This window comes from Acanthisitta chloris, unplaced genomic scaffold, assembly GCF_000695815.1.
Source record: "Acanthisitta chloris isolate BGI_N310 unplaced genomic scaffold, ASM69581v1 scaffold22996, whole genome shotgun sequence".
Taxonomy (NCBI): domain Eukaryota; kingdom Metazoa; phylum Chordata; class Aves; order Passeriformes; family Acanthisittidae; genus Acanthisitta; species Acanthisitta chloris.
This window is the reverse complement of record NW_008676876.1, coordinates 29,085-39,608: the sequence shown is the minus strand read 5'-3', so window position 1 is coordinate 39,608 and position 10,524 is coordinate 29,085. Positions and strand designations below refer to the sequence as shown.

At 38.0% G+C, this 10,524-nt stretch overlaps 1 protein-coding gene across 1 annotated transcript in view; it reads left to right on the top strand.

Annotated features, from left to right (window-relative positions):
* The window catches only part of BIRC6 (baculoviral IAP repeat containing 6), a gene marked incomplete at both ends in the record, with an annotated part of 78,746 nt that overhangs the window by 39,574 nt on the left and 28,648 nt on the right, over positions 1 to 10,524 (top strand). Inside the window, 5 exons of the mRNA XM_009076310.1 lie at positions 18 to 144; positions 967 to 1,077; positions 6,064 to 6,197; positions 7,148 to 7,275; positions 9,787 to 10,349. Of these exons, the coding sequence (XP_009074558.1) occupies positions 18 to 144; positions 967 to 1,077; positions 6,064 to 6,197; positions 7,148 to 7,275; positions 9,787 to 10,349 (1,063 nt within the window). The remainder of the gene's footprint in view (positions 1 to 17; positions 145 to 966; positions 1,078 to 6,063; positions 6,198 to 7,147; positions 7,276 to 9,786; positions 10,350 to 10,524) is intronic.

Below are 10,524 nucleotides of genomic sequence, written 5' to 3'. Positions count from 1 at the left end.
CCCCCTTTTTTTTTCAGCTTGAATCCCTCTTACAGTTATGGCTCACATTAAGCCTGAATTCCAGCTCTTCTGGAAGTAAAGACAGTGGCGCTGATATTTTCCTTTATAATGCTAACCGAATACCTGTCATTTCCCTGAACCAAGGTAAAATACATTGAATATGGGAAATTAGGTTTGGAGGGGTTTTTTGAGTACTCAATTTCTGCTAATGAGCAGACAGTATTACAGTATTTTTGTTAAGTGTTGGGCTAATTTTTGTGTTCTTATTAAAGAACTCTTGGGCTCATTTTCTTAATTTGAAAAATATATTGCTAGTATGTAACTGAGAGATGATTTGTTGAATTTTAAAATCTCCTTAGAAATTAAATTGTAAAATTTGTGGTTCTTTACTGATCATTTTTCCCAAGAGGACTTTCAAAAATGCGCTTCTTAGTCTAGGATCAACTGTGCAACTGTAAGCACTTTTCTGACAAATATATCTCCTTGTATACTGTTCTGTGATCCATTTCTTATCAAATGGCTCAGTGTAGAGGGGAAGTACTATTACATTTTAGCATCAGACTACTAAGTAGTACAAAGACATATTGAATTATTTTTTCTATAGTATGTATACTGCATAGTTTAGAAAATCTGTGGTATCTTGTGGTGATAGTCCAAAATATTAATGCCTGATATAATGAACCTGTTACACTGACTTCCATGAGAGCATTTTGAAACAGCTTCTTTGCATCATTTTCTCTGAGATGTCAGAGTCTGGGCACTACAGGAAGGTCTGTGAGCCAGTTCCTGTGAAGTCTTGGTGAGGCTTTTTCCTAATTTCCTGGAACAATGGTTGTCAAAACAAAACAAATACAAGGAACAATAACATTAATAACAATAATAAATATAGCATCTTAGAGTAAAAATAAGAAATTTATAATAATACCCTGAATTTCAAAACTCAGAAAAGCCTGTTTTTCTTGACAGCTTCAGTAACTAGCTTCCTGTCAGTTCTGGCATGGTATCCTAATACCTTACTCCGGACGTGGTGCCTTGTGCTTCACAGCCTAACTCTCATGACAAATATGCAGCTTAATGGTAAGTTTGGATTTGGGTTTTTTATAATGTTGCCTGTTTTACTGATGAGTGTTGATTCCCATCCGAAAGACTGCCAGAGCATTCCTTTTGTCATATGAGTACTTTCATTGGTTCTCCATAACTTCAAGCTTTTCAAGAATGGGCTCCTTGAATTAGTTGTACCATAGGAAACAGAAACCATACTGGTAAAGCAAAATGTCATTATAAGTGAATTGGCAATGTCTTCTAAAAAAGAATTTCAGGACTAGGTAGTGATTCCTGAGAATTAGCTTTGTACCAGGGTATGAAGTAGCAGAGGAATGTTTAAGGTGTTCTGAGAGAGATTCATGTTTTTCTGATGTAGTAGGAATATTTTTTGCAAATTTGCAGACATTAGTCACTGCTTATGTTAAGCTCTGAAAATAAGCCCAGAAGCCGAATCTATTAAAAAAGAAATCCAGCCATTTCATTTCCCTGTGCACACCAGCTTATCTCACATTCTGTATATTGCTCCATAACACACTAGAAATAATCTCACTTTGTGAATGTGCTTTTGCCACATGACTGGTAGAAATTAAAGGAAGTAATTTTTAAATTAATCTTCTATGTGGCTCACTGTCATAGGGCAGCTGCCTTCAGGAAAGCTCTAGCGACCTTGTCCTCAATGATAAATAAGATATCAAATAGTAAGAACATGGACACTGGAGTCTTTTAAAACCTACATCTTAGACCAAGTCAGAGCTCTTTTAAATTCTGTTTTCCCTCCAAGCATACAACTAAAGACAGTAGTTACAGAAGAAAGAAGCCATGAGCCACCTGGAGATCACCTTTCTATGAAGCAGTTTGCCATCCTGGAGTGACACAGATCCTGAATTTTCATCAAAGATGCTTATGAATCTTTTTCATGTTTGCCATTTCAAATAATTGAATTTGGATGCACTTTTTTCATCAGGTTTTTACTTCCTGTCCCCTTTCTATGATGTTATTTTAGTGATCAGTCTCATGAAAAAGTGCTGACATTTTTGCTGTTAGGTGAAGCAGTAGAGCTGTGAATTAGCTAATGAAAGAGACTTAATTATTAGTCACACACAGAGACCTCCATCCTTTATTCTTGGTATTTGAGAGTAGAACGTGGCCAGATTTCTAGCATCACAGTGCTTGCAGTTAACAAGCACATGTATTGTCAACGCTTCAGTTTGTAATTGTAACTTAGAGTTTCCAGAATTTGTGCAGCATATATCACTGAGACCATATGTGAATCTCTGACAAGTTGTATGAGGCTCAGTGTTGTGCTCTGATGCTTACAGGCCGCTGAGTGTTTGTGGGAGTTTCTTTGGTAATTGCCTGAGATCAGTAGGTGATGATGTGAATGAAAATCTGCTCAGAAGCAACCACTGTGACTCACCTCAGGCACACTTCAGCATGTGAATGTGGCTGTGATTTTTTTGTGCATATAGGTTTGTGAGCCTGAGGTTGGAGTTGAATTGGAAGGGATGATGCAAGCTTGCTGGAGGGTGAAGAAAAGTGTTGAAAGTGTGTTTCATTTCATACATGTGTGTGGATTAACACAAATATCTATCCCTCAGCTGGCCCTTTTCCTATACTCACTGATGGAACCAGGAGCTAAGTAGGTATAGGTGTGCCCATCAGATCACTTCCATGCCAGGATTCCTCAGCAGCTAACAACTCAACATAATATTCTGTCTCATGGGCACTGAATTGTCACATTTAAGAAGTGAAATAATCAGTGTTCAATTCTTGCAGCTGAAGGTGGGATCTATCAGAGCACTTCTCCAGTCAATCATTTTGATTTCTATGTGCTTTAGTTCAGAACTGGGTCTAGTAATAGTCTCTTCAGTCATTACAAACAGTATCTCACAAGAGTTCTCATCAACTTAGAATTTTCACAATCATGCTTTTCGGGGGAGAGAGGTTTTTGGGTTTGGGGTTTTTTTTAGAACATATACAGCCAGTAGAGAGTGAGCAATTTAAAGACGAGTGCTTTGTCTGACAGGTGAAATGTAAGTGACCCGTTAGCTTTCTTTGGAGGCAAGTTTCCCTTGTAGCTTCTTTAATTCTGTAGTGATTTAAACTACAAAGCACAAATTGTTCACTTGTCTTGGTTAGGTTTGTTTATTTATAAACCACTAAGATGTCAATTGCAGTTCACTGGGAATAATTTAGCTTAGCCTTGCTAGATGTGTGTGGCTATGAAATGAGATTCTGTTCCCTTTCAACACCCACAACACAAGGAGCTCCCAAGTGTGTGTATTTGCAAAATATCTTCACTGATGAAAGACCATCAGCAATAAAAATTTATTTCTCAGATGATTTCAGGTATAATAAACCTCTTCTTGACATAATCCTAATGAGATAATGATATTTGCTGTTTTGGAAACTAAAAAACAAAATCACGGAGTAGATGCTCATAGGTGGTTCACTCAGGTCTACTTGTGGGTAGGCATTTTAGCACCATGAAAATCCCACTATCACTATTTTTCTAAACTATTTGACTTCAAAGCCTTCTCAGAGAACCTCCTCCTTAAGTTTGCTTTCTTTAGTTGAAATTCATTCTTGCCATTTGATTCATATGTTCACATTCATCCATTGTGTTTTCCCCAGTCTTTCATTTAAAAACAAGAAAGAAAACAAAGCGGGGAGAGGGGAAGTAGGGTAGGAAGTGCTTGTTTATACTACTCCATCCATTGTAGATAAGGGTCTTGCCTTATTTGCATTCTATGAGTGTTCTTTCTGAATGCCCTTCTGAGCTAGTGTACTCTGAAGATTATGGCTTTGGTCAACATTTCTTCAAGAGATCAATGAACTAGATTTTGTCATGAGAAATGGGATAGTTCTAGAGAACTCAAAGCTATTTCTTAGTTATTTTTCAGAAACCTCAGATCTTTCCGGTAGTAATCAAGGCATTTTGGTCAGGTTGGGGTTTTTATCTATACCTGGGTATAGGGCAGGTTCTTTTGGGGAAGTGTCCTATGTTAGGATTTTATGAGCAACCCCTGTCTATGGTCATAAAATTCAGTTTTGTTACACCATTGTGTGCTGGTAAGTATCTCCAGAATGGGAACTCAGGCTGTGCAACTTTTGTGCTTCAAAAACTCTTATCTGAAGAGTACAAGATACTTTGCAGGGATAAACCAAATAACCCCTGCCATTTCTTTTCAGAAAAAATGACTTTAATTGGTAATTAGATCCAGGGACAAATTTTGCAAGGATGGTGTTTAAAAATCATTATTTGTTGGGTGACATCTATAACCTTTCCATGCCATGTTAATGAAGGTGGGTAGAAACAAACCTACCTGGCTAAGAAGTATTTCTCACAGCTACAGTTGCTCTGTAGTAAACAGCTGTCATCTGTCAGATTATTCTCGTAGTGCATTTAATCATCTGTTCATTAAGCAAAAACTATCTGTCCTCTCCTCACATACCCTTTTGCTTGACTGGTATTGTCACCAGAGTACTGTTTGAGAGCAGTGTTTTGAGCATAAACACTGCCTGACAGAGCAGATAGTGTAAGTTTCATCTTGAAATCTGATTTAGAATGTCAAACTATGAATATAATGGTAGAGAAAAAACAGGCTTTTATGTTGTATTGGTATTTTCAGCTGTTATATATAAAATATAAAAATACAACAACATAGGGAAGTAATGAGGATGTATTTATTCAGTTATGGCACGAACCCCAAAATCAAGTAGTAGAAAAGCTATAAAATATGGACTGGAGCAGACTTGTTGTCTACAGTACAGTGGAACTGGAGTACCATGGGGTGCTTTCTTGCTTTTACTCAACTCCAGCTATTGCAGTGACATCAGTTGTAGCCACATAGGCTCATTCCACTAGCGCAATCAATGCAAAGTGACTTGTATTGTAAGCTGTGTATGAAATACTTTCAGCATTAGTTTTCTACATTAATCTAAGGCAAGAAATCTGTTTGTAGTTTGAGAATAAAATGGCATTCGATAAAGAGAACACTTAGTCTGAATTACCTTCTTCCATCTTTCTGTAAGAATTTTTTCTCAGAGCATCTTTCCAATGATACATTTATTTCATCACACTGAAAGTCTTTCAAGTGAGATCAAAGCAGCAGGGTTTAATTCTGGTTTTGACAGAGATGTTTCCCTCCTGGTTGTGATCTTTAGTTTAACTCTCCTTAGTTTAAGGCAATTACTGTGAATCATGAAGACTCAGTAGTTCAGGATTTGTTTAACAACCTGCAAACTGAGAAACTTACCTTGGGATGCAAAGGGATGCCAGCCAAGCTGTTGCAGCAGAACATCATTTCCTCTTGATTTAAGCTTTTGTATAGGAAGAGATAGTGTGAGAGAGATCACATCTTCAGCATGTAATAGCCTGTAACTTCATTTAGAAAGGTGTAATAATATAAGAATATATTTTTGTTCGCTAGGTAGCTGTGCTTTTTTCAAGTTGCATTTTGAATTGATACAGTTACCACTACTGAAAGAGCAAGACTTCACATTGAATAAAGCTCATTTGATCACTGAAGGGCGTATTTGAATTCAAATTTTGGTCCTCAAAGTTCTTATCTGTTAAGCTTCCTACAGTTTTAGTTAACGATGAGAAGTCTGAGTGTGCCAAGGATGGAAATATCTTGATTGCTTATAGGATAACAGAGCACATAGTCTCTGTCTGACAAACTAACAAATGCACTGAAGCCTTATTAAAGTGTTGGATTAACAGAAAGTTGCGAGTCAAAATGTATATGTTGCTTCTACAAAGTTAAGTTCTGTTTTTGGGAATAGTGCCTTAGCAAGCTTGGAACACTGATGGAACAGTTTTGGGGGTTTATATCTGTGCTTAATGGAACACTCAACACTCGTAACTGTAGTCCTGAGTAAGCGGTTTGTGGTAGCTGATTTTACTGAGAATATTTCCACATCATGAAATAAATATAAGGGATTTGCACTGTAACTGTTTGGTTGACACTTAATGCTTAAGAATACAGATTTAATTTTTATGTCTTTATTTTTCAGCTGGTCCAAGCAGTGCCATTGGAGCTCAGGAAAGTACTGCCCAATTGTTGGTGTCAGATCCAAACCTCATTCATGTGTTAGTGAAATTTCTTTCTGGCACTAATCCTCATGGAACAAATCAACATAGTCCACAGGTAATTAGCAATGAAAATAAGAGAAAAGCTCTTTGTAATGGGGTTTCAATACATTTGACAGAAATACATGTTAGTCATAATGTATTATATGCCTGTCTTGCTTCTTTTTCTGGTTATAGTTTTAGTTGGCTCTGTTGAGCAACCTTAGGGAAGTTCATGTTGGTAGTACACCCTGAGTAGTGATAGCATATTGTTGCAACTCTCTGGTGACTTGCCACAGGGAGAAGATGAAATGTGATATGTCAGTGAAGTGTTCCATTGTGTTAGTTTCCTGAAGTCTTATTGGGTTGACATAAAAATGCTTAAGCTTTATGATTAAGTTTAAATATCTAATAATTCCAGAATTTAAAATTATGCCTTTATTTTCTGCCAGTTTCTGAATTCATGTGGTGTCTAGAGTCTCTCCATATTTCAGCTGATGTTTTTTTGCGGTTTTGCAGTCCTTGAAACATCTGAAAATAGTGCTAAAAAAAGGTTGAAGTTAATTGTATGTAATGTTTGACAGGAGTCTGAGTTTAGGAGGCAGAAAACACCTGGTATTTCCAGGCTTGGATTTTTTTTCCCAGCAAATTTTCCAGAAAATACATAGTCTTTTCTAGAACTTCAACACTGCATAGTGCCACTAGTTTAAAGTGAAAAAACATTCAGATTAGCACAGAAGTGTATTGTGTGAAGTATAGTTTGCATTTGGGAAAAGAGAGTCTCAAGCTGCAAAACGAGTCTTGGACAAAGAACTGAATTCCTTGCTTTTGACTCCTGGTTAGTTATAGAAAAACATGTAACATAAATTGACACATAGTTCTGTAAAAATGCTGTAAGACTTTTCAGAAAGCAAGTTACACTACACAGTACTTTCTTATTTCTAGAGGATGTTCTTGTTAGATACTACTTAATATCCTTGAAGACGTTTCAGTTATCCATAATACTTATTAAAATGCCTTTCCCTCTAGGTTGGGCCAACAGCAACGCAAGCTATGCAAGAATTTCTTACTCGATTACAAGTGCACCTTTCTTCAACTTGTCCTCAGATGTTCAGTGAATTTTTACTGAAACTAATACATATACTTTCAACAGAAAGGTAAATCTGACCTATTTTTTTCCTTTCATTTCCCTCTTTTTCTTTAAAATCTTTGTGATTGTCCGTCACAACTAAGATGTGTATGTACTGCCTTGTCATACTGTCAGGGTATATATCAATGGACATCTTGGCTGTTGCTGCAGCACTACCAGCAGGATCTGGGCTGCTTCTGACATGTGGATGAGTGTGACTGGAATCCACACAGAGCCGTCTGTGTGTGAGGGACAGTGAATAGAAGCACTAAAATTTTCGACTGATTTTACCTATGTCGTGGTTTACCCCCAGCAGCAGCCAAGAACCACACAGCCTCTCACTCACTCCCCCACCAACGGGATGGGGGAGCGAATCAGAAGGGTAAAAGCTACAAAAACTCATGGGTTGAGATAAAGACAGTTTAATAGAGAAAGCAAAAGCTGCACACACAAGCAAAGCAAAACAAGGAATTAATTCACTGCTTCCCAAAGGCAGGAGGTGTTCAGCCATCTCCAGGAGAGCAGGGCCCATCACGCGTAACGGTTCCTTGGGAAGACAGACGCCATCACTCCAGATGTCCCCCCTTCCTCCTTCTTCCTCCCACCTTATATACTGAGCATGATGTCATATGGTATGGAATATCCCTTTGGTCAGTTTGGGTCACCTGTCCCAGCTGTGTCTCCTCCCAATCTCCCATGCACCCCCAACTTCCTTGCCAGCGTGGCAGTACGGAAAGCAGCAAAGGCCTTGACTCTGTGTGAGCTCTGATCAGCAATAACAAAAACATCTCTGCATTATCGACTCTGTGTTCTGCACAAAACCCAAACATAGCCCCATACTAGCCTCTATGAAGAAAGTTAACTCTACTTCAGCTCAAACCAGCACAACCTAGAGCTAAGATGTAGTCCTTGTTGAAGTAATCCCTAAAATAAGGACACGGTTGATGAAAAACCTCCTCTGCCTCACTCTACTGGGGCCTATTGATGCCCACTAGCATAGAGAGCTGCCACTGGCCAGGAGAGAGATAAGAACTTATGGCTTGTCTTCTACAGCTCTGCTTCTTCAAGGCTAGGGCAGTGGGTACAAGACTGTCTGTACAGTGGTACGTCAGAAATATGGCAGGTGTTTAGTCTGAAGTACGTTAGGAATCATTGCTTTCTGGTATTGACTCTCTGCTCATCCCTGGGCAGAGGCTTGATATAATTAGGGATAAACTTCCTCAGTTTCTGACTTCCCAGTAGGTGGCACTTTGGTGTTATCTATTCTTTAATCTTAGAGGAAACAGTTTCTGTCCTCTCGAAAAGATTTTGCCTTAGTAACTGAAATTGGGGTGGTGTATACCAGGTTACATTGATAATCAATCCTTATACTAGACATTTTGTAATACAATAAAATCAGTAATTCACAGTGAATATTGGAATGCTTGGCTGCATGCCAGCATTTATCTGAGCTAAGCTAATGAAACCACTGAAGGGTAGTTTTTGGAATGTGTTGGATTTCTTTTGAGACAAACTAAATGTGAGACTGAAATGTCATAAAATGGAAGAAAAGGGCCAGAAGAGGATTTAGGTGGTTATTTCTAAGAACTCAGGTCATTATTAAAGTGTATCATGTCTGATCAAAGCATAAGATTAATTGTGAAGAAAATCAGTATTTTACTGTTAGAACTAATTAAATGCCAGATATTTTCTTCAGGGCTGTTGTGATAAATGGTTTTGGTCTGCATTTAATTAAAAAATTTATAGTTAGATTTATCAATGTGAAAAGATACAGAAAAGTACATCAAAAATCAGTAACTAACACTTCAAGAATTAACGCCAGTTTTATTTTAAACATAATGATTTCAAGTATTCATTTCTTAGTCCACCACTGTACATGTAAAAGCAACTGGTAGAATAAAGTTGTCGCTAAAAGAGATCCTTCAAGTAGTCAAGCTACAAGCACCAGCCTCTACCTTCTCATGGTCTTATGTATAGTTACTATTTAAATAGCTAAAACCTGACCATTCTTCTTTATACCTGTGGGAGAGGTTGGGAAGGGAGCAAACAAAAAAAACCTCTGGAAAGAAAAAACCCATCATGATTTCATGTTAGAAAGCAAATAATCCTAGTGATGTTAAGTATTAGGTGACTGCTTCCCATGAGGTTTCCTTTCAAATCTAAGAAACTTTTCACCCACAACTGAACAGGACTGTATTCCTAGCCTGTACCTATAAAATTATCTGAATGACGGAGAAAAAAAAAAAAGATGGGTCCTAGACTTTTTGAAAGGCAGCTTTTTAGTCCTGAGTGGTATCAGGAGAGTGGTGGCATGAGCAGCTTCTACAGGTGTGTAACGACCAGTATATTAAAAAATTATAGATGTTTGATGCAGGTGACAGATTAGATTGTGCTTCAACATGCATTTCTGAATATGGCAGGATTTTTATTTGTTGAAAGTCTGGTGTGCTTATTGGTTCTTAAAAATCAAGGGGAAAAAACCCCTACAAACCCAAACAACCTGTTTAACTTGTAATATGTGCCTTTTTTTGTCTTTCAGAGGTGCTTTCCAGACAGGCCAGGGACCATTGGATGCACAAGTGAAGCTCTTGGAATTTACTCTGGAACAGAATTTTGAAGTTGTATCAGTTAGCACTATTTCTGCAGTCATTGAGTCTATAACCTTTCTTGTGCATCATTACATTACATGTTCAGACAAAGTAATGTCTCGCAGCGGCTCCGACAGCTCTGTGGGAGCTCGAGCATGTTTTGGAGGGCTTTTTGCCAATATTATCCGTCCAGGTGATGCCAAAGCAGTTTGTGGAGAAATGACAAGGGATCAACTTATGTTTGATTTATTAAAGCTGATAAACATTTTAGTTCAACTGCCACTTTCCAGTAACAGAGAATATAGTGCCCGTGTTCCAGTAGCAAGCAGCACCACAGACAGTGTGTCTGATGAAGAGAAGGTCTCAGGAGGCAAAGATGGCAATGGAAGCAACTCTAATACACAAGGATTAACTGCGTGTGTGGCAGACTTGGTGTTAGCCAACCAACAAATTATGAGCCAGATTTTGTCTGCGCTTGGCCAGTGTAACAGCAGTGCTATGGCAATGATTATTGGTAGGTATTTTCTGAACAAAAAAGAAACATCTTTTGGTGTGGTGAAACATTTGAAACTTTACAAACTCATAAGCTGGGTGTAAACATGTGTCACAGAAATGACAGGAAAGAAGAGACAGATAAGAAGTGAAAGGGAGAACAGCTTTGGGGGCAAAAAAAAAACAAAACACAACTA